Source organism: Ursus arctos, unplaced genomic scaffold (genome assembly GCF_023065955.2).
Source record: "Ursus arctos isolate Adak ecotype North America unplaced genomic scaffold, UrsArc2.0 scaffold_1, whole genome shotgun sequence".
Taxonomy (NCBI): domain Eukaryota; kingdom Metazoa; phylum Chordata; class Mammalia; order Carnivora; family Ursidae; genus Ursus; species Ursus arctos.
Genome location: NW_026622763.1, coordinates 82,302,737 through 82,330,145, shown reverse-complemented (window position 1 = coordinate 82,330,145; position 27,409 = coordinate 82,302,737). Strand labels below are relative to the sequence as shown.

Genomic DNA, 27,409 nt, shown 5'->3' with positions numbered 1-27,409 from the left:
TCTTTCCCGTCTCCTGCTGCAAGATCTTGGGAGAGGGTAGGACCTGGCAATTTGCAGTTTTAACAAGCACAGGTGAGTCTTTACACACACTAGAGTTTGAAGCCACTACAGATTTCTAAAGTAGCCTCCACGTCTTGGTTTTTTTTTTAAACTGAGAAATGGCTTCATAGAAGAGAAATTTTTCAGGCATCTTTGAGAGGATTGACTTTGTTTGAGAGAGATAAATAGGCTGAAGTCATCCTTAGGAATGTCGTACTGCTCCTGACACGAACATTTACGTAACGCTCATTTGTGCCAAGTATGTGCCAAACACATTATACACATAGTCCCGTTCATTCATGTCAATGCCCTTTAGCCAAAGACCACCCGAACACCCATCACAAACCAAGTTGGGTTTATTCGTTGTTACAGCAAGGGAGAACACAGGCCATGGGGAAGTGTGGAGTGTCTCAGCAAAGGGTATCAGCAAAGGATATTATTACAGGATTTGTATTTTGGTTGGGTGATTTGGGGAAGAGTCTAAAAAAGCAGGGGCTCGCTCTAAACTGGATGTTGTCAGAACATCCAGAACAGGGGTAATTTTATGATTGGATATCTCAATAAGTCTACTGATGGGGAGGGGAACCTAGAAGGATAAAGCTGCAATTGATAAAGAAGGAGCAGTTAATCATATGGACTGGGGGGGGGGGCGGTGTTTGGTGTTGCGTGGGTGGTACAGTGACTTTGTTTTTGCTTGTGCTTAGACAAGATTATGAAGTGGACTTATTTTGTCTCATTGCATCATAGTCTCAGAGAAACCCTGCCTGCAGCTGGTATTCTGGGAAATTGTTTATGTCTAACAGAGGAATAATAGGAATGGCTTGGCTCTGAACGCCAGACCAGCTTCTGATTGCAGACACCTCTCTCTCTCTCTTTTTTTCCTTCTTTCTTTTTCAAGTTACTTTATCTCATGATATAGGTACTATGAAATAACTCGGGCTCTGAGAGGTCATGTGGCTTGCCAAGTTCATGTGGCTACTGAGTGGACATTCTGAGTTTATGAAGCTTTACTGCCTCCCCCCCAACTCCGTAAAAGGGAAGCACTTCAAAAAGCAGTACACTTCTCAGTTTTGGACCCGATGACCATAGAAACCTTCCCCTGGGTTCTTATCACAAGTTGACTTTCAGGGGCTGATTTCTAGTACATGAAGTGCCCCCACCAAAGGAAGAGCTAGTAGCTATGTCTAAAAGCATCAGGTCACCACAATCAAAACTAGCAAACATCGGAATCCAGACCTGTGTCCTGCACTAGACTGGCAAATCACATAGAGAAAAAAAATTAAGTTACAGTGCTGTCTGCCGTCAAGGGAAATCAGTGTTCGTGCGTTCTACGTCACAGCCGGCCCCTGGAACTGTGGAGCACTCCCACGAAGGGATAGATCTTCCCCCAGAAAATACGTGGGGCAGAATGGAGTCCTATCCGTAGAGACATGAATTTCGGGTCAAAAGTTCAGATCGATGTGCTGATAAATTTAGAAAACACTAAGAATCCAAATAAAAGCAAGTCTACGACTCAACTAGGACACGTCCAGAACAGCAGTAGAATATACCAGAGAATGAGGGCAAACGCTACAGGCATTTGCACTGAATGCAGCACGTAAAAGGGATCCATAAAATCCCTTTACTCACCCCCAGGGGCCCCTTTTGTGTTGTTCTTGCCAACGCAGCAGCAGCCCTGCTATATAGACCCGCGGCGCTGCCCGCCCGTCACACTGAACTCGCACATCCCTGGCAGCCAGCCATGGGGAAGGTGAGCGGGATACAAGTTAAATAAAAAGAAAAAGAAATGCTTCTATACCAGATCCGCTGGGAGCCACTGATTAATTCGGAATCACTCTTCCTTTGCAGATCACCTTCTACGAGGAGCGGGGCTTCCAGGGCCGCTGCTACGAGTGCAGCAGCGACTGCCCCAACCTGCAGCCCTACTTCAGCCGCTGCAACTCCATCCGCGTGGACAGCGGCTGCTGGATGCTGTATGAGCGCCCCAACTACCAAGGCCACCAGTACTTCCTGCGGCGCGGGGACTACACCGACTACCAGCAGTGGCTGGGCTTCAGCGACTCCATCAGCTCCTGCTGTCTCATCCCCCAGGTGAGCTCCACCTGATTTCCATCGCGCTGCCTGCGTGTGCTCACCGGATTTTTGACGGGAGTGAGGGTGGGAGAGGTTTTTCCTTTAAAGCACCTAAGGGTGGAGTGGGCTTTAGCTGCTGCCTAAGCCCAGGTAGAGAAATGCACAAAAACAGCAGAGAATACCAGAAGAATTCGCTTATGGGAAGAGTCTGTTTTATTGTTATTTTTTGCTACCATTATATCCATTACAAAGTTGCTTGTAACAAACGGACTCTCATAGTGGGATACAGAACAAAACTTGCAGATGGGAAGCTGGTTGGATATAAGAAGGTATTGTGAACAGATTCATTTTAAAAATTTAAGATTGTAACATTGTAATTTTAATTAATAGTAAAGAATTGATGATGAATGACTTAGATGGGTTCCACTACAGACTAGTAAAAATGGGAATTCTATTGTTAATAGAGACTAGTCAAAGTTTGTGTCTAACTTTGGAAAAAGTAAATGCCTTTAATTTGGAAAAGCAGTTGAATTCTGGTTCCAAGTGACTATTTAAACTAATTTTCACTGAAGTATGTGATTTTAAAAGTCCAACTTCAGTTATAAATTTATATGCATATAAATTTGTGAGACAACACTCATATTATTCTAAAAAAGAGACTACTCCTATTAAAAGAATATTGGTCAAAATACTTTCCATTGTCTCCCAAAATATACGTTTGACTTATCACCTAGGAAATAATGGAAATTAGGGAAGGAAGAGTCAAGATATTTGAATTCCTGATAGACTGTAACCCAGACTTTGAACCTCTTAAAATTTACATTTCCTAGATATGAAATAGAAAATGAGAATGCAAACACGCTTTACATGCCAGTAGAGCCCAGCTCCATACTCAGCATACCCAGCCATGTCCAAGTCTCAGGTTTTTACGTGAGCCATCCCATGCTCCAACCTACCAAGTTCATTTTTTGTTTGGTTGCTTCTTCCACTCCTTCTCTTGGTGGACCGAGCAGACAAGCTCCCACAGGCTGCGGCTGTATGAGAGAGAGGACCACAAAGGCCTCATGATGGAGCTGAGTGAGGACTGCTCCTGCATCCAGGATCGCTTCCACCTGAGTGAGATCCGCTCTCTCCACGTGCTGGAGGGCTGCTGGGTCCTCTACGAGATGCCCAACTACCTGGGGCGGCAGTACCTGCTGAGACCCCAAGAGTACAGGCGCTACCACGACTGGGGGGCCACGGATGCTAAGGCAGGCTCTTTGCGGAGGGTGGTGGATTTATACTGAAATAGGTTCACACTACCATTTTCTCAATTTGGAACCTAATAAAGTATTTAGTCTGTATTGTTGGCAATTGCTGACTTCTGTTTTTCTTTCACCGTGTGCCAATTCATTCACCTGTAAATGCTCCCTGTTAAAGGCTGAGGAGCGAATAAGTGGGGAGGGGTCAGTTCTAGAAGCTCTGCCAGGTAGAATGAGCCTGAAACAGGCTCAGAAGGAGGGGTAGAAAGAAGAGGTAGATGGTCTAAGAAAGAAAGGGAGGTCAACATAGAAAAATGGGAGAGGGTGACCGGTGAGGAGGGAAGCGTTCTGTTGAGGGCCCTGAGGACCAGCATTCCAGGGGCTTCCTTCTGACCCTGCAGGTGACTGGAAGCCATAGAGGAGCACATATGAGCAATGAAGAGAAGCCCACTTGGGGAAAAGCCTGACATAAGGAATCGCAGTATTGTTTCCTTTTGAGCACAGTATGATGTAACCACTGCCAAGGCTGCCATTGGACATTGCCATACTTTTGGACCAGTTGAAGATCCCCCCTCCTATTCTAAAATGCCTCCTGACCTGGGTGCACCTCCTGGCCAATATGTCCCCTGGGCCAAACCCTACATGAAGGGCAGCTAACACAAATACATTAATGAGACATACGTTATCTTTTAAATAGACTTTGATTTTTTAAAAAGATTTAATTAATTAATTTATTTATTTGAGAGAGAGCAGGAGAGAGAGCAAACAGGGGGGAGGAGCAGAAGGCTCCCCACTGAGCAGGGAGTCCGACATGGGGCTCAATCTTAGAACCCTGGAATCATGACTTGAGCCAAAGGCAGACACTTAACCAACTGAGCCACCCAGGTGCCCTTAAATAGACTTCAACTGAAATGAAATCTGCTTGCTCACAAGCAAAGCCCTGCAAGTTAAAAAAAAAAATTAAAAATCTTTCATCAGTAGAGAATTAATTTATTATCAAAATTTTTCCTCCAAAGTAAAAGCTTCCTATAATACCACAACTTTACAAATTCTATAAAGAAAGACGCAGAGAGGGTCCTTCTGGACCCACTCCTCATTGCTAACCCTTCTTTACACTTGCTGGGCACTCTTCTTGAATTTTTTCCTTCTTTATATTGACATCTCATGAAACGTGCTTTTTATTTATTTACTTACTTATTCGCAAATATGGAATCATGCTGTACATATTAGTCTGCAACTTTCTTTTAACATGCAAAATGATATGGACATAGATCTGGGTCAGTACCTTATTCTGTCTAATGACTGCATTGTGTTCAATTATTTGAAGGTTCCCTAGGTTATGTTACCACTTATCCATTGGTGATTGGGCTTTCCTTTTACAAACAAGACTGCAAAAAATACCATTGTACATATACCTTTATCTACACGTGCCATAACTTTTAGAGGATAGAGACCTAGAAGTAAGACTGCCCAAGGATAGCACAAGATATCTGTAATTTTAATAGACTCTGCCCAATTGTTAGTAACCAAAGATCTTAACTTCTTTGAGATAATATCTTCACCATTTACTAAGAACCTACCATAGGCCTGCCATATGTAGCACTGGGGATGAAAAAACAAGCAAAACAAATAAAAGGCATTGTCCCTATGCCCACAGAGCCCTACACAGAAATAATATGAAATGCTTACGCTAAACAGTAAGTATGTAACCACTTTTTAAAGTCAAGTACTTCTCAAGTACTAAATAATACGTATGTAATCACTATTATCAAGTACTTTTATTTAGTACTTTAAAGTCATCCCAAGACAAATTTCTGGGGGGAACAAATGCAGTAATATTTATTTACATATTTCTTATGATACCAAATGGTTTAAATCATGATATCAAATCAAATGGTTCTCAATATTTTAGATGTCCCAGACCAGTTTTCTTTAAATAGAGACCAACATAGGGTTGCCAGTTTTTATTTTGCCAAGCAAGGACCTTTAAGATTAAAAACAAAACAAAATCATAAAACTAAGCACCATCTATTCATACATCATTTTATAAAAGAAGAGACATTTACAAAAGGACATTTTATTTTATTTTTTTTAAAGATTTTTTATTTATTTGACAGAGATAGAAACAGCCAGCGAGAGAGGGAACACAAGCAGGAGGAGTGGGAGAGGAAGAAGCAGGCTCATAGCGGAGGAGCCTGATGTGGGGCTCGATCCCAGAACGCTGGGATCACGCCCTGAGCCAAAGGCAGACGCTTAACCGCTGTGCCACCCAGGCGCCCCTCAAAAGGACATTTTAACACCCCAAAATACACAAGTTCCTAATAAAATATGGCTCAGACCAAGGAAGAATGCTTGGGAATTTGCTCTGTTGTCTAATGTTTTCCTTTGGCAAAAACTGAGCAGAGTTTGAAGACTCCTGTTTGAGGTTACAGCTCCATGCCTTCATGGGCCAGAGAGCAAAATAAGCAAAATAACTTCCTTTAAGACCACGAGGAGTGATGAAGAGTATGGTGAGCTGCAGAAAGTGCAAACGAACCCAAAGCATCCTGGGGAACATCTAAACATTGTGCGGGCCAAATAAAACACCTCCCGGTTCCACAGTCCTCGGGGCTGCCAGTTCTCGTTTCCACGCTGCTGTGAAAGCTGGGGAGAGCCACCACCAAGGACAGCACGGGAGTTCCCAGTGTACCCTCTCGCCCCATGGAATGCCTTGGTCTCATGTTAAGCCCACAGAACCCAACCACAGAGCCCGGGAACGTGAGGTGACAAAACCCCAGCAATGACTACGGTGAAATTTCCTCTCCATTCTAATGGAATGAGACTTGGATTCCTAAAGTATTTTGAGCTCTAGGAAATCAGGAAAGTGGTATTTCTCACACACTTCATTTTGTACGCTGCCTCGTACAGCAGCTACAGAAATCTTTGACCCTGCGTGCAGCAGAACTCTAACCTGAACCTGGGTCTTTTGCCTTGGCTTTTGTTTGACACCACCTGAATATTTAGGAATGACAAAGGGTTACTTGCTGGACTAGAGCTCAGGACTGAGGGTGCCTGACCCTATCTCTTATTCTCCCGCCAAAGACAGTCCCCATCAGTCATTCCAGGCAGCTTGTGTAGAACTCTGCTTCAGGGCTATAGGCCTAAGGAGTCTCAAGTCTTAACTTCTGTTCACTTAGCACTCTTTAAGTGCAGCTTGGGGCTTTGGTCAGACACACCTTTGTCAATCCTGGAATTTTCTGCGGAGCATTAAAATCAAGCCATATTTTGACCCACACCATTCACTTTTCAGCTCTATGAAAACTGTGAGGGTTTTGTTTTTTGTTTTCTTTTTCCCAATTTCTTTCCCCAGGCTGAAATAAAGCCTTTTCTTTTCCTAGTCAATGAAAAAACCAAGCCCAGAGTCCCCTTGCTTTGGCCTCCAGATGTATCCCAAATTTGTAACTGCATGTCGGCTTTGGCAGTGGCGGTCCCCAAAGCCATCCCTACCCTGCTCCCCTAAGTGTTCTCTGGGACTCTGCGTTCACTCCTGTCTCGTATTTTACTGTGTTTATCGATCAACATTCTCCCCACAGAAACAACTCTGAGCAAAATGACTATTTAAAATTGTTTACTTTGTTAATTATTATTTTTTAAATTGTTAATTAAAATGATGTGGGCTTTTTTTTAATTCTTTTGATTTGGCTGCTTATTTTCCACTCTGTAAACAGAAGTAATTTTGCAAACATATGCCTGTCTAGAGTGGATAACAAGAACTGAAATCATCGTATGTACGTAGTTGGTGTTTCATTTATAAATACCAACTTACAAAGACTTATGACCCAAAGTCGAGATGAAGTATTTCCACGAGACAACACAGGACTGTGAAGAATTGTTTGAACATGAAAGAGGCTAAAGGCACAGGTCGTCTTCCACTCCAGCACTCCTTCCAGTCCATCAAACTCTTCTCTTCCAGGCTAATAAATACTTTCTAAAGTCTTCCTGGAGCCTCAGCTTCCAGATTTATTCCTTCCTCTCCCCACACCATTTTAGCTGTAGCTCCTCTCTGTGTTCACGCAATTAATCTCCTTTGAGTCAAAAGCTTTGTGGGCTCTTGTTCCCCAGAGGAAAAGGTGTATCTAGATTCCTAGAGATGGGTTTCTTAGGAGTTAGGTTCTATTTTATAATAACCAGAGAGGTAGGTAACCGATTTTTGTGTTTTAACTTTTTCTTATTTTCTCCAAGTTAGAAATTTCCCTTTTAGTTCTTTCTGAGATGAAACCTCTTAAAACTATTCTCCTTTTTGAATTACAATTAGCCAGGATGAAACATCGAATCCTCAGTCTACTTCTAAACTGTGACGAATTCAGTCTACTTCCAGACTGTAACGAATTCAGACCAAATGCTGAAGATCCGTGCCAGCTGGGATTGTTTTGTTTTGTTTTGTTTTGTTTTGTTTTGTTTTTGTTTTTATCATACTGCAAGTTTGAAGTTCTGTGAATTCCCTTGGTAAAATATTTCAATTTCTTACACCTTTTAATAAGAAAATTCTCTTAAAGGACTCAGTTGAAATTTTCAACATTCCGTTAAGGTCATTTTCTTCCTATTAACAATTGGAATGAAGCATGAGAGACTACGGACTCTGAGAAACAAACTGCAGGCTTCAGAGGGGAGGGGGGTGGGGGAATGGGATAGGCCAGTGATGGGTAGTAAGGAGGGCACGTATTGCATGGTGCACTGGGTGTTATACGCAACTAATGAATCATCGAACTTTACATCAAGAAATAAAATAAAATAAAATATTAAAAAATTAAAAAAATAAAAAACAATTGTATTCAATATTGTGGCACATATGTCCCTTGATAGTTCTGACAGATTAATCCTATATTTACTATATTAAGGCTGCTTTTTTTGCTCCCTCACTTACACATTTTTTGTTTTTCCCCAACTCCTACAAATAAAAGTGTAGACTATATATGAAATGGCTGAAGCTCTGTGTCTATTTTTAAATCAACAATGTTCCAAATTACTTTTTTTTTTCAAACGGTCTCAATAGCATCAGCCAGTGATAGCAACCTGAATACTCCAGAGAGAATGGGACCAAAACCCACAATGAGCCCCGTGGGCTATGGCAGCAAAGAGAAAAAAGAACACACGAAAATCCCCTCCTCACCCCGTGGGCCCCTTTTGTGTTGTTCCTGCCAACGCAGCAGGCCTCCTGCTATATAGACACGCGCGCCTGAGGCCCATCACTGACCTCCATCCACCAGCCATGGGGAAGGTGAGCCCAGCGCGGCCCCAGGCCCAGAGGGGTCCCCTCACGCTGGGGCCGGGGGGCCAGGCCTCTGAGCCTCTCCCTCCCTTGCCTTGCAGATCACCTTCTACGAGGAGCGGAGCTTCCAGGGCCGCCACTATGAGTGCAGCAGCGACCACTCCAACCTGCAGCCCTACTTCAGCCGCTGCAACTCCATCCGCGTGGACAGCGGCTGCTGGATGGTGTATGAGCAGCCCAACTACGCGGGCTGCCAGTACTTCCTGCGGCGCGGGGACTACCCCGACTACCAGCAGTGGCTGGGCCTCAGCGACGCGGTCCGCTCCTGCCGCCTCATCCCGCACGTGAGTCCCGCGCCCCATCGGGACACTGAATGGAGAGTTTCAAGCGGAGGTTAAACATCTGGAGTAGTGATCCTTCAGGATAATTGAGGGTTTGGACACAAGACAAGCTATGATAGCGTAGTTCAATGTAGCTGGCCCCAAACAAAAGCAAAGCGTTCCCCAGGTACCCATTAATCCACAAATATTTATTACGAATGTGTTGGCTGCCCTGGGCATATACGAGCTATAAGCCCTGTCTTGGAATCACTTACAGTGGAGTTGTAGAAAAACCACTAATATCCCACAGAAGAATAATTAGGTGCGGGAATATGTGGGAGTCACAGAGCAGATATGAGTTGAAAAGGAAACTTGCAAGGGTTCGGGTTTTTTTTAAGACCTCTCTCTCTTTTGCTCCCCACTTGCGTATTGTGGTTTACCCCACCTATACAAATAAAAGTTCTTCCTCTCAATGGAGAGAAACACAGAGAAATTTCATGCACATACCCACATATCTTTCAAATACGTGTTTTAAAACTCTAAGGTTTTTGAAAAATTAGTCCTGAGCTTTACTGATTTTTCTGTCTCATTTTTCCTCATTCTATTCCTAAATTATTAAATGAGAATCAGTTGTTGTCTGAGAGACTTAAGATGTTTAACTTTGCTTTCCACAGAAACAGAAATTTCCAAGTCCTTGGTGATCTTGCCAAGATTTATCTTAAACCCGGTGCAAGGTCGTTCACTTCATACACTGACACTACTGTGCAAACACGCATTCTTGAAAAATTAAAAATATCTCCTCAAAATGGCAAAAATAGAAATAAGCTGTTAAAGGTTTGAAGTTCCGTCTGGTATGGGATACTGAGCACGGTTAGTATTTCATCCTGGGAAATATTTAAATATAAAAAGAGTGAAACTTCCTTCTTAATTCTTTCTATCATATTTCATGGTCTTGAAAAGGTACTGACTCTCCGCCTTTGAAAATGGGGACTATATAAATACTGAGAATTAGTTAACTCTTATCATATATTTCAAAACAGCTTGAGCTGGACTGCATGAGTGTGTTGCGACCATTTCATGCCTTGCTCTCCTCCTCTTTCCATCTCTGGATGAGCCAGGCTGGCTCTCACAGGATCAGACTCTATGAGAGGGAGGATTACAGAGGCCAGATGATGGAGATCACCGAGGACTGCTCCTCTCTCCAGGACCGCTTCCACTTCAATGAGATTTACTCCCTCCACGTGCTGGAGGGCTCCTGGGTCCTCTACGAGCTGCCCAACTACCGGGGGCACCAGTACCTGCTGAGACCAGGGGACTACAGGCGCTACCACGACTGGGGGGCCACGAGTGCCAGAGTGGGCTCTTTGAGGAGAGTCATGGATTTCTACTGAAACAAGTTCCTCATCATTTCTCAATCTGGAAACTAATAAATTATTTTCTGTGTGTTCCTGGCATTGGTTTGCTTGTGTTTTTCTTTGGTCCCCTCCTTATTTTATTATTTACACACACACATACACAAACCCACACGACGCAAGTGGAAGCCGCTATGTGTGATCCAGAACAAATAAGACGCGCCTCTCACAATGAAAACAAGCCTTCGTATTAAGGAGAACTTTACAGTTTGCGAAACACTTTTATAATACGTTATCTCATTTGATTCTCTGGTCTTTAAACAAGATGTTGCTTCAAACCAGATGATTAAAAATCTGTTCAGATTTCAGTTTTTCTCTGAGGAATGAGGATCTGAAAAGCTGAGGTTCAGAGATAGTGTGACCCACTTTGTAAAACACGGATTCTGAAGCTGGGTACCGCGATGGGCTTCAGAAGGTTTCGAATCCCTTAAACTGTATGGAAAAGTGGAATTCACAAATCTCTGGCAGACTCTCTTGATGCTGAGGCTGTCACATGACACTTGCTGGATGTGGAAACTTAAGGGAAGGAATGCTGGTGGAGAGAGAGAGAGAAGAGATGGTTCTGGAAAAACGTTTGCCTTCCTGATGGAAGGGAGTAACTGCCTCTTGTGCCACAATTCCCTTCTCTTTTGGACATTTTATACCCAAGAGGTAACAAGTGTGAGGGAAATGCCACAATTTCAGAAATGCTGGCCTCGATGTGGTCGAGCCCCTGAATGTCTATCAGTCAGGGCTCTCCGGAGAGCAGAACCAATAGGATACACATATGAGGAGACTGATGAGAAGTATTGTCTCACCAGTGGAGTCTGAGAAATCCCATGATCTGCAAGCTGGAGAACCAAGAAAGCTGGTGGTATAATTCAGTCTGGGTCCAGAGGCCTGAGAACCAGGAGCACTGGTGCCTGAGGGCAAGAGAAGATGGATGTCTCAGCTTAAGCAGAGAACGAATTTGTCCTTCCTCCACCTTTTTGTTCTAGTCAGGCCCTCAACAGATCAGATGGTGCATTCACTGGTAAGGGCAAAGCCAGCAGTGTTTGACCCTCACAGTTTCCGTAATGGGCGTAAAAGAAACCCAAATTCATTTATGCCACTGTCATTGGTTGTTCTGTTATTTGTAGTTCAACACACATTTTTAGCTAATACAAAGTATATGTGACTTTTTCTGAGGTGATTGTTGAGTACTGTATTCAAAGACATTCCTAATGGAAAATGCAAAAAAAAAAAAAAAGAGAGAGAGAGAGAGAAGAGAAGAATCAGGAGAAGAAGAAAGAAAGAGCAGGAGAGAAAGAGGAAGGAAGTCAGGCACTATAGAACAATGAAGTCATATGATTTTTAACATATTTTAGACCTGGAGATTATCTAGAACTCAGATAACTCATTTTATGTAAGGTAAGCTGAAGTCCAATTCCAGTATCAAATAATTAATAATAGAAGGGGCATGAGAAGCTAGAACGCCTGATTTTCCATTGCGGAATCTGGAAGATTCTTGTCAAAGTAATGCCAGTACTAGCTTACTGATTCTTGCCATGAGGTCATTGCAAACAACCAAGCAGGCATTGAATGAAATAAATAGGATAACCCAAAGCTCATTCTATTTCTGCACATCCCCCACACAGTTAAATATACTTACATAACCTTGTATTTGTATGTATAGTATATGTGTGTGGGTGTGTTAACACGCTACACATGTAAGGCTTTAGGGAAGTAGGGCACTATATTCAGTTACATTGGTTCTTCTATTTTCTGTTCTGTCTTGTGCTCTCATTGCTAGAATTTTAGAAAAGATGAAGGGTGTGTATGTTCAAAGACTGATCTGATCAAGTCATTTCCCTGCTTAAAAGCCTTTGCTATTTCTCCACTGTCCACAGGGGAAAATGCTTCTTACAAGAACTTAGCCCCAGCCCATCCACTCCCTCTCCTATCACCTGATGCTTCTGACCCACCTGAGTCCTCCCAGCACACCAAGCCTGTTCACATCTCTTTGCCTTTGCTCACATCGTTTCCATACCTGAATTACTCTTCCCCACCTTCCCCCGATCAAAATTCAACCTCATCTCGGGGTGCCTGGGTGGCTCAGTCAGTTAAGTGTCTGCCTTCGGCTCAGGTCATGATCCCAGGGTCCTGGGGTCAAGCCCCTCTTTGGCTCCTTGCTCAGCAGGGAGCCTGCTTCTCTCTCTCCCTCTGCCACTCCCCCTATTGATGGGTACTCTCTCTCATAAATAAATAAATAAATAAATAAATAAATAAATAAATAAATAAAATCTTTAAAAAAAAAAATTCAACCTCATCTCTCAGCCAAAAATGAATCTGAATCACTTCAGAAACATTAGGCTGGAAATAGCAGAAGCCCCACATCAAACGGACAAGCGATACAGAAATCTACCAGCTCATGTGACAGAAGGCCTGGCATGGCACAGGATTTAGGGATGGTTGACTCAGCAGCTCAGCAATGTCATCAGGGCCCCAGGTTTTGTCTGTCTCCCACCATAGTTAGCATCTGCACGGTTCCAGAGCAGGCAGGTGTCCCTGGTGACCATAGGATAGCTGCTAGCTGCAGCCGAGGCAGCACGCAAGGAAGGCTGGGCAAAGACGAGCGCCCGATGTCTTCGTCTGCAACACAGCTGTGCCCAGAGCACAAATTCCCAGGATTAAAGAAGACCCTGAAAGGTTACTAGGTTCTTGAGTGTAAGCTTTGGTGGTAGAAGGTAATCGGAAAGAGTAAGGGGAGGATGAGGGAGAAAGCCCAAGGAGGGAAAGGAACTAATAAAAAAATATTTAAGATATTAATTATATTTATTATTGTTTTATTTCCTATTATAAAGTAAGAGAACTATAAGTACCTTAAAATAAGCTGTTTTAAATGCTGCTTAATTCCCTTCTAATCCCTAGTAGTCACCCCATTTTACCGTTTTCTTACAACCTCAGAATTATTGAAATCAAGAAGTTAATATTGATATACTTAACATAGATGTATTCTTTTCTTTTTGCTCTTGGAAAATGTTTTAAATTGTGTTAAGATACACATAACATAAAATTTACCATAATAACCACCTGTAAGTATTCAATTTGGCGGCAGAAAGCGCATTCACGTTGCTGTGCAACCATCAGCACTATTCATCCCAGAACTTTGTCATCATCCCAAACTGAAACTCTGCAATTGTTCAGCACGAAGTCCGCATCCCCACCTCCCTGCAGCCCCTGGTAACCACCATTCCACTCTCTGTCTCCATGAATCTGACTATTGTATGCACCTCCAATAAATGGAATCATACAGTATTCATCCTGCCTGGCTCATTCCACTTAGCTTGGTGCTCTCAAGATTTGTCCATGTTGCGGCATTTATCAGAATTTCGTTCCTTTCTAAGGCTGAGTCCTATTTCACTCTATGCATCTACCACATTTTTGCATCCATTCATCCCTCAACTGGCATTTGGGTTGCTTCCATCTTTGGGCTCTGGGGATTGGTGCTGTGAACGTTGGTGTACAAATATCTGTTTGAGTCCCTACTTGCAATTATACTGGATATGTGCACAGAAGGAAAATTGCTGGATCATCTGGTAATTAAATGTTACATTTTTTGAAGAACTTCCAGTCTTCCACAGTGGCTGCAACATTTCACGTTCCCACCAGCAATGCACAACATTTCTAATTTTCTACATCTTCCCTAACACTTGTTATTTTCTATTTTATTTTTGTGTTTTATAATAGCCATCCTTGCAGGGATGAAGTAGTATCTCATTGTAATTTTGATTGCGTTTCCCGGTCATTAGTGATGTTGAACATCTTTTTATGTGATTATTGCCCATTTGTATATCTTCTTTGGAGAAACATCTATTCCTGTCCTTGTATTAAAAATTGGGGTTTTGTTGCTTTCTGCTTGTTGTTGCTGAGTTGTAGGAGTTCTTTATATACTTGGGATACCCCTGCCTTATCAGATAAATATGATCTGTACATATTTTTTCACATTCCATGGACTTTCATTCTGTTGATAGTCTCCTTTGTCATACAGAAGTTTTTATTTTCATGAAGTCCAATTTACCTATTGCTTATACATTAGTGTCATATCCAAGAAATCACTGCCAAGTTTAGTGTCATGAAACTTTTCCCCTACGTTTCCTTCTAAGAATTTTATGGTCTTAGTTCTTTAGGTCTTTAATCTGTTTTGAGTTAGTTTTTGTTTATGGTGTAAGGTAGGAGTCCAACTTCATTTTTTGCATGTGGATATTCATTCTTCCCAGTACCATTTGTTAAAAAGACTGCCTTTTCCCATTGAATGGTCTTGCCAACCTTGTCAAAAATCAGTTAACCATATATGCGAGGCCTCGTTTCTGGGTTTTCTGTTCTCTTCCATTGGTCCATAAGTCTACGGTTATACTAGTACCACACTGTTTTAATTCCTGTGGTTTTGTAGTAAGTTTTGAAATCAGAAAGTTCAAGTTCTGGGGCGCCTGGGTGGCTCAGTCGTTAAGCATCTGCCTTCGGCTCAGGGTGTGATCCCGGCGTTCTGGGATCAAGCCCCACATCAGGCTCCTCTGCTGGGAGCCTGCTTCTTCCTCTCCCAATTCCCTGCTTGTCTCTCTCTCACTGGCTGTCTCTGTGTCAAACAAATAAATAAAATCTTTAAAAAAAAAAAAGAAAGAAAGTTCAAGTTCTCCAGCTCTGTTCTTCTTTTTCAAGATTGTTTTGGGGATTTATGGTCCCTTGAGATTCTATGTGAATTTTAGGGGGGGATTTTTTTTATTCCTACATAAAAAATTATTAGAATTTTGATAGGGACTGCATTGAATTTGTAGATCACTTTGCATAGGATTGATATCTGAACAATATTGAGTCTTACAATCCATAAGCACAAGATGTATTTCCATTTATTTATATCTTATTTCCTTCGGTGTATAATATACTTACCCAAAAAGAAACTTAACATATGGTGATCATATCCCATATACTTAAATAAATTCTTTGAGAACATGACTTTTGGTAGCTGCCTAATATCTCATCAAACAGATGTTCTATAATTTACCTAATTAATGCCCTATTTTGGACATTTCATTTGTGTCTTTTTTTTTAATATACTATAAACCATGGTCTGATAAATACTACCATACATAATGTTTGCATGTACCTTTAACTATTTCCTTTGGACAGATTCTTAAAGATGAAAGTATTAGATCAAAGAACTGAAAATTAAGAGGGATGAGCAGATGGGCAAAGGTATCTTTTTTTATCGTGGTAAAATACACATAACAGTAAATCTACCATCTTCACCATTTTTAACCACATAGTACAGTAGCGTTAACTATATGCACGTTGTTGTGCAATGGATTTTAGAACTCTTTTATCTTGCAGAACTGAAAGGAAGTTTTAAAATACACATCAACAGTGTTTTTAAATATAAGACTATGGTTTTAAATGTTCCTCTATAGTTTCCAAATTGTCTATAAAAGTAGGAATTTTTAAAAACAAGGATGTGAATAAGGTTTATTAAATTTGTATGCATCAAATGACATTTGTTCAGGGACAAGGACTTTTTGCATTAGATTTTGGTGGCAACAATCCACACTAAAGAATGAAATAGAGTGGATCAGGTTGTTTCAAGTCGAGGAACTGCTTCTTCTAAAGCAGTGGTTTTCAACCAGTGTTGATTTTGCTCCCCCAGGGGACATTTCCAATGTCTGGAAACATCTCTGGCTGTCACAACTAGAAGACTAATGCTACTCACATCTTGTGGGTTGACACCAGGGATGCTGTTGAATGCTCAGGACAACTGCCCACAGCAGAATTTTTTGACCTAAAATGTCAGAATAGTGTGAGGCTGAGAAACTCTGCTCTAACGAGAGCTGAACAGCAGGAGCTGCTGTGGTTGGAGGCAGGATCTCAGGGGAGGGAGGTAGACTCCAGCCCCTGAGTGGGAGCCTTAACACTCCAGAGCAACCAGGGCTTGCCCAGGGCTGGGAAAGGGAGAGAAAGCAGAAGCTCTGCAAGGTTGTAGGATTTTAAATTCGTTACATTTGCATGTCAACTTATATTTATCAGCAGCTAGAACTAATCTTAACCCTTAGTTTGCAAAATTATTAAATAGAAAGTTACCGTGTGAGTTGGAACCACCAGTGAGTCACCTCGTGAGTTCCCAAAGTGAGGGTCTCCTTGCCTGTGCCTGTGAGAGGCACCCCAGCTGAGGCCCTAGAGATGACCCTGGTCTAGCCCAGTCTCCAGGGAGCAGAGTGGAGGCCGGTGCCTAAATGGGGCTTCCTCAGGGTATGAGCCCCCCTCACCCTTTCTCAAGTGTTAGCAGTATCTGCTGTACCCACTTGTCAGCCTGCAGGGTCATGGAGAGCTGCTTCCTCCTAGAGGGAAATCCCATCTTACTTTCAACGCACTATGGAGAAGGCAGGTTCTTCCCCATGTTCCAGATTCTCGCACCAAGAAAATGTTCTCTAATCAAAACATCTCATGCTGGGGTCCACTCTGACCTCAGACTCAGTCACTACCTGGCTCTGTTACTCAAAAGGAGATTGTCTTGAAATTTTAAAAGATAAGTAAAATATTTTGTTGCAATTATTAAGTCGGTGAAAGGCTTTTGCTCAGTTCCAAATTCCTAACTAGGCCCCAGAGACACCAAGTGACAGTTTTAACGCGGGTCATCAATTCGAAAGCACTGGAGAGTCTAAGAGAAAACATACAATAAACCCCCCCACCCCACCCCCCGCCGTAATTATATAGAAACGAGAGAGAGAAAATCCCCTCCTCACCCCGCGGGCCCCTTTTGTGTTGTTCCTGCCAACGCAGCAGGCCTCCTGCTATATAGACGAGCGCGCCTGAGGCCCATCACTGACCTCCATCCACCAGCCATGGGGAAGGTGAGCCCAGCGCGGCCCCAGGCCCAGAGGGGTCCCCGCACGCTGGGGCCCGGGGCCAGGCCTCTGAGCCTCTCCCTCCCTTGCCTTGCAGATCACCTTCTACGAGGAGCGGGGCTTCCAGGGCCGCCACTACGAGTGCAGCGGCGACCACCCGAACCTGCAGCCCTACCTCAGCCGCTGCAACTCCATCCGCGTGGACAGCGGCTGCTGGATGGTGTATGAGCAGCCCAACTACGCGGGCTGCCAGTACTTCCTGCGGCGCGGGGACTACCCCGACTACCAGCAGTGGCTGGGCCTCAGCGACGCGGTCCGCTCCTGCCGCCTCATCCCGCACGTGAGTCCTGCACCCGGGCCCGCGGGGCCCTCCCGCCTCGTCGGCCTCCAGATGGGGCGCGCAGAGCGCGGATGGCAGCCCCGTGCTGCTGGCTCTATGGTCTCCTCTCCTTGCGCGTATCTCTAAGGTTGTCCTCCACGGAAAATGGGTGCAATGCTTTTAATTTAAAGGTTTATTGTGCTTCGCTACAATTAAACTCCCGCTACAGGGAAAAAGCAGTGCAGTAGTTCGAAGTGTCCGGGCGACAGGTGAGGAGCGAGCAGCGGGTTGATACCGGATCGTCCGGGCCTGGGCTAGTTCCTCCCGCCACTTCTCTCTCTCTCTCCATCTGTAAACTGGGGCCAATAAAAGTAGCTAATTCGTAGGGTTGGAATAAGGATGAAAGGAGAGTACAGGGCGAGCCACCCCTTCCCCTAAGCATGAACGATTCTTATTAAGAACATCAAGTCCCGCTTTTTGTTCAGTCAAGACAAGTAGCAGACGATGGGATTCCGGCAGCTCCTGCAAAACCCACTGTTCCCCAAATCAAGCCCAGCAGCCTGAAATCCCACCGCTGGGGATTCTCTAATCTGACTCTGACACAGTCCTGTGGAAAACGTATCACTTTTGCAAAGTGTGAACACCTCCCCCCCAGCGGGTGTAATGCCTTGATGGACCCCGACGGGCAGGAGGAGCCTGAAAATCCGGGCTTCTCCTTTCCCGTCCAGACTTTCCTAATTACAGACTGAACGCTCCAGCTTAGCTTCTTGCAAAAAGAAGAAGAAAAGGCTAGAATGGTTGCCCCACATGTTGCGGGTTGCTGTGAAGACCAGATTAGATGATGCGCATGTGGGTCCTTCCCAACCACGGGGGATGCCTGATTAGCCATCGTTGGTACGCAGGATGGTAGCCTGTGAGAACTTCTCCTGAAGAGCGTTCAGTGGTGGGAGAAGGAAGACATTGAGACCGTCGGGGCCTTCTGGGAAGGCAGATAAAAGAAGAGCGAGAGCTCAAGGAAGGACAGACAGCATTTGCTCAGGACAAACAGCCTAACTTTCCATTTTTCTAAAGGTTTTATACTCCCTTGGTCCTGTGCAGGCCTCCCTCATGATCTTGAGCTTCTGGTTTTATTAATGACCTAAAACTCTTTTGCAGGAGGATATGTTAGAGCTGAGAACCGGGATCTCATCTTTGTGATGGCTCTTGCTTTTCAGGATCTTAGAGTAGCAGGGCTGAAAGCAGAAAAGAAGAGACTAAGGGACTACCTGGGCTGAAATGCCACAGCCCATCTGTGCCTTGCTTTGGGGAAAGCAATTTGACTTCCTTTCTCCCTCACCTCTTCTAATGCTATGAAGATTCAAAATAATGCCTTTTGCTAGGGATATGTTTGTATTTTTATTTTGATATCTAATTATTTTTATATCATTCAAGGAGAACCCCAGACCACCAAAGGTCTATGAAGGATAGAACAAAACAATTATATACAAATTGTTACTTAAGAATGGTATGAAATGGGGGCGCCTGGGTGGCACAGCGGTTAGGCGTCTGCCTTCAGCTCAGGGCGTGATCCTGGCGTTCTGGGATCGAGTCCCACATCAGGCTCCTCCGCTGGGAGCCTGCTTCTTTCTCTCCCACTCCCCTGCTGTGTTCCCTCTCTCACTGGTTGTCTCTATCTCTGTCGAATAAATAAATAAAATCTTTAAAAAAAAAAAAAAAAGAATGGTATGAAATGGATCCAGTGTGTACGCTTCATAAAGGTTGTGCCCCCCCCAAAAAACCCTAGGGAGCACCATTCACAAATTCATCCCTTTCATGGTCTATGTGAATGGTGGGGTTTTTTTGAGTTTTGCAGTATACAACCTATCCAACTGTACAGAGCAGCCCTGGTATTGGTAGTCTCCTTTAATTTGGTCACCTTTGATATAGAAAAGATAGAGAGATGCCCATTCCCCCTGTGGGATGTGTGACTAGTTGCAAAGGGCTAGGTTTTCTGACTTTTCTCATCTGCTGATTGCTGAACCCACAGACCAGCTCCCACAGAATCAGGATCTATGAGCGAGAGGACTACAGGGGCCAGATGGTAGAGATCACTGAGGACTGCTCCTCGCTCCATGACCGCTTCCACTTCAGTGAGATCCACTCCTTCCACGTGCTGGAGGGCTGCTGGGTCCTCTACGAGATGCCCAACTACCGGGGGCGACAGTACCTACTGAGACCGGGGGACTACAGGCGCTACCACGACTGGGGGGCCACGAGTGCCCGAGTGGGCTCATTGAGGAGAGCCGTGGATTACTATTGAAATATTTTTACTCTACCCTCTTCTCCATCTGGAAGCTAATAAAATATTTCCTGTGTGTTTCATGCAGTCATGTGGTCCTCTTTTCCTTTCAGTCTCCTTGGAAGGACTCAGCAGAAAGCAAGCTGGGAATAACGTGGATCTGCTTACACATATCAGTGAAAAGGGTGATATGGGGTAGCAGTTAAGAGCACAGTCTCTGGAACCCGAATGCCTGGTCCAAATCCTTAGCGGCAACAGGTGATGGGACGAGTTCCTTAGCATTTCTGTTTTGCCTTGGTTTTCTAATTTGTAAAAATTGGGGTAATAACGCTCTTCATCTCATAACACTATGTTGTGGATTACATGAGTTTTTATTTTTAAATATTTAATTTTCTGACAATGGTTCCAGGCACAAAGTAGATGCTATATAATAATCATTTATGTTCCTTGGTTATTATGGAGTATTTGGAGCTTATAAACTAGTGTTTTTCAAAGTATCAATAATGGAGGAGAATCACCTGCATCAGAATCACTTGGGACGCTTGTTAAGATGTAGACTCCAGACCCCGCCCTCAGCGGCTTCTTATGCAAATGACATGTGAGAACCATGGTTCTAAATCCAGTTTTGTGCACTACAGAACTACATCCTAAAAGATTGAGCACCTCCGTTTTAGACACTGCGTTCTGTACTGGAAAATAAGAATGAGTAGAACAGTCTAGAGGGGAAGTAGAACTTCCAACAGAATTTTTAAAGCGATTCTGCCTGTGCATAGTAGAGGCAAGTATGTTGAAAGTGCTGTAGGGCATTGAGGAAGAAGCCCAAGCCACTAGAGTATTCTGAGATGATCCCACTGCGGCTTCATCCATCACTACAAGGGACTTTGAACATTCCATCACCACAGTACGAATTATGAACGTGTATCAAAGGTACTGCTCCGGGGCACCTGGGTGGCTCAGTCAGCTGGGTGTCTGCCTTCAGCTCAGGTCATGATCTTGGGGTCCTGGAATCGAGCCTGGCGTCGGGCTCCCTGCTCAGCAGGGAGTCTGCTTCTTCCTCTGCCTCTGTCCCTCCCTCCGCTTGTGCTCTCTCTCTCTCCCAATTAAATAAATAAAATCTTAAAAAAAAAAAAAAAAGGCACTGCTCCAAAGTCTTCTGGTATCTTTTCAGTGGAATGCTAGGAACAAGACACTGAAACAGAATCATCACACCCACATGACAGGCAGCATAATGAGGGAGTAGAAGTTTCAAACCTGCCTGGAGTTCGAGCTGACTGCTTGGGTTTGAAGTTCAAATGATCTTGTGTTAGCCAGGCTAGAGTCTTAGGTCAAGCTCCTCCAGACCCAGATCATGGACCAAAGATTCAGGAGGAGGGGATTTATGAGAGAAGTGCTCCCAGGAGGAAAGGTGAGGGAGTGGGGAAGCGAAATTGAGAAGGGCAGGAAACCAGCTCAGCCTGATTCTGTGGAGAGACCTGGAGCCTGAATCACCCTTTCTAGTGTCTCCTGCCTGGAGGCAAAGGATGGGGGTGGGGGAGAGGGTGGGGGGTGGTATTTCCACACCAGTCCCCTCTGTCATTGGTCACTGGGGGAAGGAGGACACAAAGCTCCCAGACCTTTGGATTCCCTTCACCTGCCGGCAAGAGTCACTGTTCAGAACGGTGCGGGGCGAGCTGTAGCAGCCGAGAACGCTGCTTTCTCCACAAGCCGTGTGACCCCCTTCTCCTCTAAGAGGCTGTGGCTAGTCTGACACACACACCCGCAACCTCGTAGTAACTTTGCCTAAACACTTCCAGCTTTCTTTTAAAAAACTATTTTTTTCTCTAAAACCAAAATCAGAATATAGAATATTTTGTGATACGGTTGTTTGTGTTACTAATAACTGCTGAAATTGTTTAAAGAAACTTTAAAAAGAGGAGGAGGTGAAGAAGGAAACAGAGACCAGCTAGCTAGCAGGTGCTGCAGCCTTCAGAAAAAAGAGGTCACTGGCTTAGGGCAGGTGGCATTTACCGAGGTGGGAAGTGGCTGCTTTTGGAAGACATTGTGAACACAAAAACTCCTATTGGATTCAATGTGGGTGTGACGGAGAGGGTTGGTCTGTGCCACTAGAAGGATGATATTGTCTGCAACCTGAACAGGGAAAACTGCAGGGGGAGCACGTCTGGGGAGGAAAACCAGGTGTCCCGTTCTGGACAAGAGGGGTTTGAGATGTCTAGGAACATCCAGGTGGAGTTGTTAACCAGACAACTGCTTACTGGTTAACCAGGCAACCAGCCTGGAGCTCAGGAGAGAGGCATGGGCTGGAGATCAATGCTTGCAAGTCCTCGGAGGGTAGATGGTATTCAAAGTCATAAATTGGGATAGGATTCTCAGGGAGTGTGTGTTGGAGAGGCCTTGGACACCCCAGCTTTAAAATGAATGTGTGAGGGGCGCGTGGTGCAATTGGTTAAGCGACCAGCTCTTGGTTTCAGGTCAGGTCGTGATCTCAGGGTCATGAGATCGAGCCCTGCATCAGGCTCTGCGATCACTGTGGTGTTTGCTCCTGCCTACACGAACTCTTTGTCTAGAATAAATAAATAAATCTTTAAAAAATAAAATAAAATGAATGTATGGGAGGGAGGGCTAACAAATAATGCTAAAGTTCGGTGACTTAACACAATAAAAGTTTTCTCTTTCATTTAAAACAATTTAATTTAAAAAATAAAAGAGGGATTTTGTTTTGTTTTGTTTTGTTGTTTTTTTATGGGGCACCTGAGTGGCTTAGTCAGTTAAGTGTCTGACTCTGGATCTCAGCTCAGGCCTTGATCTCAGGGTCGTGAGTTCAAGCCCTGCGTTGGGCTCCACACTGAGCGTGGAGATTACTGAAAATATAATAATAATAATAATAATACATTTTTAAATGTTTAAAGGTTTTTTTTAATAAATGGTAATGACTTTTTAGCTAATTATTGAAAGCAGATAAATCTGGAAACACGGAAGTCAGCAGAAACAATGCCAAGATAATTAGAAAAGTGGACTCTAATTGTTGTTTCATATCACTTTTGACTTTCTGGCCATTACATTAGAGAGCACGATCTACCAGTTCATCAAGAAAATTTGTGGGGCTCCTAGCTGACTCAGTCAGAGGAGCATGCGACTCTCGATCTCAGGGATGTGCGTTTGAGCCCATTGGGAGTAGAGATAACTTAAAACAAAAAAAAAAAAAAGCTGAAAGAAAAAAGAAAATTTGGGGTGGTGCCTGGGTGGCTCAGTCCTTAAGCTTCTGCCTTGGGCTCAGGTCCTGATCCTGGAGTCCTGGGAGGGAGCCTGCCTCAGGTTCCCGGCTCAGCGGGGAGTCTGCTTCTCCCTCTGCGCCTCCCCCTGCTCAGGCGTGGGCTTTCTCTCAAATAAATAAATAAAATCTTAAAAAAAGAAAAGAAAAGAAAATTTGAAAAACTGTAATGAATATTTTAGAAATGCCGTGGTGCTTATTAACCGAAATTAAGAATTATTAAGAAAGAGATTCAGGACTTTGAAACTTAAGTGAGAGTGACGAAGGCCTTACCCCAATTAAGTGAGGGTAGTCTTTCTCCAGCACGCAGCCCATGAGAACCACCTAGACACTTCCAGCACACAGATGCCCAGACCTGGTGAACCACAGATCTCCAGGGAGTTCCCTGTGCATGTGTACGGGTTCACAAGGTCCCCCGACAAGGATTATGACACTGAACATTTGGGAAACACCAGGCGAAAGCCTTTCTTCCCAAAGCGTGGTCTGCCGACCAGCAGCAGAGGAATGCGCTGGGAGCTCGCTAAAAATACAGAGTCTCAGACCTCACCCCAGCCACGCTGAATCAGAATCTGCATTTTAACAACATCTCCAGATGATCTTTCTGTACCTGTGGACTTGAGAAGCCGGGATCCCCTAAATCCCGTGCAGTACAGATCACCACTTCTCATGTCTGGCTGTATTCTAGAATCACCTACAGAGCTTTTAAAAATGCTAATGCCTGGGCCACATTCCCAAAGGTTCTGAATTAATTATGTAATTTTCAAGTAACTTTTCTCTTCTGATTGAAAATTTATCAACTTACATATTTGACTTATCTATTCTAGATATCCAAATATGCCTAGTATTTTAACAAGGATGAAGCTTGATTGGAAAACAGGGTTTGAATCTAGGGTCAAGATGGGGCTCCGAACATCCCTTCAGATCGAACCAAGGCACAGGCAGAACAACTATCTGAGTATGAGAGTCCTTCCTAGGGACAGGGACAGGCCCCCTACCCTGGTGGCAGAATCAGGCACCGCAGGGAAGGTGTGGGGCGTGGTGTGTGTGTGGGGGGGGGGGGGGAGCGCCACTAAGTAGACAGGCCCTGCAGGGAAAGCCACAGACAGACCCAGTGGCCTGGGGCAATGCCTTTTCCCAATTTTTTGTTGTTGTTGATTAGGGCAGCTGAAATCACCTGAGGCTCAAAGAGATACTTATCTTGCTTAGGAACAAAGTTTTTAGAATATGAAGAAATCTTTAGAACCTAGCTATGCCTAAATTGTCAGCTGAATTTATTACCAACAAAGTTTCCATTCACAAATCCTCTCTCTGTGCCATTGTTCTCACATCGTTCTTACTGTTATGGTTCCTGTAATAATTCTTCTTTTTCTTTTCTTTCTTTTTTAAAATTTTGTTTACCTTTTCTTTTTAAGGAAGACCCATTTTTAATTTTTCTTTTTTTACTAAGTTTTATACCCAGTGTGAGGCTTGAACGCTTCAATCCCAGAACGCTGAAATCAAAAGTCACATGCTCTAGAAACTGAGCCAGCCAGGTGCCCCTCTATTTACTTGTTTTTAGTGAAAAGTTGGAGGTCTTTTGCACCACACAGAGCTAAATAACTAAAAATTCCAAACTCTTTGAAAGTAGCTTCTTTCTCTTTTCCGACAGTGCTTTTACTTAATTTAGATAAGAGCTCCACCCAGTGCTCACCAGAAAAAAGACAAGTATGGTTTAAAAGCTTTTTCCAAAATCACATGTATTAAGAGATTATTTTGTACCTTTTAAATATACTCTGCTAGGCAGTGTATGTGAGGCAAACTTACTATTAGCCAAAATGCTTATTAAACCAATATAAGTCTTATTTAAAGAGCAGGGCTTGAGAGCTTCGTGACACACTGTAAGTATTTCATAAGAGCAGCCGAAGAAAAGCATGACCGCGGATCTGTGCTCACCCGAGCGGATGTCGCCCTTTCAGGTGGAGAATCCAGCGTTTGCATGGTGACTTTTAGCAGAGCCCCTGTCTTCTTCCTCCATCTTGCAACATGAGACGGATCCAATTTATAAAACTTCGAGTCCACAAGTAAGATACATTCCGAATCCTTCTTCAAACATTTCCTCCACGTCACCTTCAGGCTCAACCCCTATCTCCTTATGAGTTCTCAACCAACTCGTTTTTATATCCTTTGCATTTTTTTTCTTACCATTGTGTATGAATCATTGTTTACAGAAGTCTGATTATCTCATGGGGGGGGGCAGGAGAGCTATTTCAGATCTTGTTGGCTGACTTGCTGTGTTTCTCTGACCCTCTCTCAGTGTCTGCAGATGTACAAGGACAGCCTCGTCCCATCGGTCTTAAACTCTCCCAGATTCATCTCGGTGTGTGCAGAGACAACGGACAGCGCGCAGCGTGGCTCCCCTCCTGCCCATCCTTGCATTTGAAAGTCGCAGCCTTGGCTCTTTACCGTAACGCCCAAGCTATGCATCTTGAGGCTGCTTTTTTTTTTTTTTTTTAAGATTTTTACTTATTTATTTGCCAGAGAGAGAAAAAGCATAAGCAGGGGGGAGCTGCAGGCAGAGGGAGCTGCAGGCAGAGGGAGAGGGGAGAAGCAGGTTTCCCGCTGAGCGGAGAGCCTGACGTGGGGTTCAATCCCAGAACCCTGGGATCATGACCTGAGCTGAAGGCAGGTGCTTAACCAAGCGAGCCACAGGCGCCCCTTGAGGCTGCTTTGAGCAGTATCTTCCAAGCGATGTTTGTCTTTCTGCCGGAGCCCTCCTACTCCCAGTTTACGTAGGTTTCAAAGGTGGGAGTTGGGAACTATTTGTAAAGCTCACAAATAGAGTTCACCTTCTGTATCCTTTGGGCTCTGTGAAGCATTCCAGAACACCTGCACTCTATGTCCCACCAGGCTGGGGAATTCTGCAAACCAGCCCAGATCCCAGATCCCTTTGAGGAGCTACCAGACTCCAGCTTTGAAACGGACCCTGTTCCTCTCTGATGTTGTGGCCACCTGCCTCACCCTCTCAGGGTCCTGGCCTGGAAAATAAGATAAACCCCGTCTTACCTCACCACCTTTTCTTTCCAGGAAATCAAATGGGTCTGTTCTAAGCCAAGTCTTACCATCGGACTCTCCCGGCCCACCACACCACTGCCCATGTTTCTGTTTCTTCTCCGTGGTTTCCATGCCCCACAGCTCACTCTTTCTACCGACTTCGTAATTTTGTTCTTCATACATTTTCAAATTTTGTCCCACCTATCTTGAATCGTGTTCTTCACAACTCTTCGTCTTTACTACTTATTTAATCTTAAAGGTTTTTTTTCAGAATTGTTCTGTCTCCCCGCCCCCTGCCCTCCATTATAAATCCATGTTCAAGGATTCACAGAACACAATTTACATTTAAGAAGCAGCAGCAGTAGGAGGAAAAAAAAAAAAAAGGCAGCAGCACAACAAACTCAAATTCCCACAAATAAACATTACAACTTTTCAAAACGTCGGTTGGCACAGTGACAGTTTACCATAACCATCCAGCTGGTTTCTGTTGAAAACATAGCTCTTGAATTCCCAAGAGCTAGTTTTGAGAGTCAAACTTAGATACTAACCTTACCATGAACCAGCTGTGGGACATCAGGGAAGCTACTTAACCTCTCTTAACCAAAGCTACAGTTTTCCCATCTGCCTAATGGGGATAATCTTAAAACCCACCTTACGGGGTTTTGTGAGACATAATAACAATATAACGTTGTGAAATGGCTGGCATATAGGAACTTATTCAACGTGAGCTATTATTATTACATTTTATTTATCTTTTTTTTACTGTCCTAGGTATGGTATTTTGTACTTGTGGATTTTTTAAAATTATCCTAAAGCCCAGAGTTTAATGTAGGATGTTCCAGGATGAGGCAGTGTGGCTGCAAATAATGTCATTTTAAGTGTATTTATGGAGCTACGGTACCTAGAATACAGGAAACAGTAGGTGTACTGTTCTCCAAACTAGCCAAACAGTTGTTTAATTCTAAGCAACATACTGTAAAGGGATCATTACTAAAATGTCATATTTTCTAAAGAGAACATTAGGATTATGAAGTCTAAAAACCATCTCCTGTGAGTAGATAAAGAAACTGGCACTATTCGGACTGAAGAAGAAAATTGTTAGTATTTTCAGATATTTAAAATGCTACCATGTAAAAAGGAGTCTAGACTATGTTCCATGTGGGCCCGGTATAGAATTAATACCAATGGGTGTGACTTGGGGGAAGGCTGTTATCAGCCCAACATGAAAGAAATGTTAAAGGAGCCAGAGGTATCTGGCAATGTAATGGGAGCCTTGCAGAGTATTCAAGGAGGAGCTGACGGTCACTGAATAATAAAGAGGGTTTCCATG

The 27,409-nt window shown here is 43.8% G+C and overlaps 3 protein-coding genes across 4 annotated transcripts; all 3 read left to right on the top strand.

Moving 5' to 3' along the window:
- Positions 1-1,780: 1,780 nt before the first annotated feature.
- On the top strand, positions 1,781-3,398 carry LOC113248717 (gamma-crystallin C). The gene is made up of 3 exons (XM_026490331.1): positions 1,781-1,789; positions 1,888-2,130; positions 3,126-3,398. Exons 1-3 carry the CDS (start codon positions 1,781-1,783, stop codon positions 3,396-3,398), a joined length of 525 nt encoding a protein of 174 aa, XP_026346116.1.
- Positions 3,399-8,601: 5,203 nt separating this feature from the next.
- On the top strand, positions 8,602-10,312 carry LOC113248734 (gamma-crystallin D). 2 transcript variants are annotated; one of them, XM_048214295.1, is made up of 3 exons: positions 8,602-8,610; positions 8,703-8,941; positions 10,036-10,312. In XM_048214295.1, the coding sequence occupies exons 1-3, from the start codon at positions 8,602-8,604 to the stop codon at positions 10,310-10,312; spliced, it is 525 nt and encodes a 174-aa protein (XP_048070252.1). The 2 variants fall into 2 exon arrangements, with proteins under 2 accessions (XP_048070252.1, XP_048070251.1); XM_048214294.1 differs by having other exon boundaries at positions 8,703-8,945; positions 10,040-10,312.
- Positions 10,313-17,181: 6,869 nt separating this feature from the next.
- LOC125281319 (gamma-crystallin F-like) lies at positions 17,182-19,802 on the top strand. The gene is made up of 3 exons (XM_048214296.1): positions 17,182-17,190; positions 17,282-17,524; positions 19,530-19,802. Exons 1-3 carry the CDS (start codon positions 17,182-17,184, stop codon positions 19,800-19,802), a joined length of 525 nt encoding a protein of 174 aa, XP_048070253.1.
- The last annotated feature ends 7,607 nt before the right edge of the window (positions 19,803-27,409 follow it).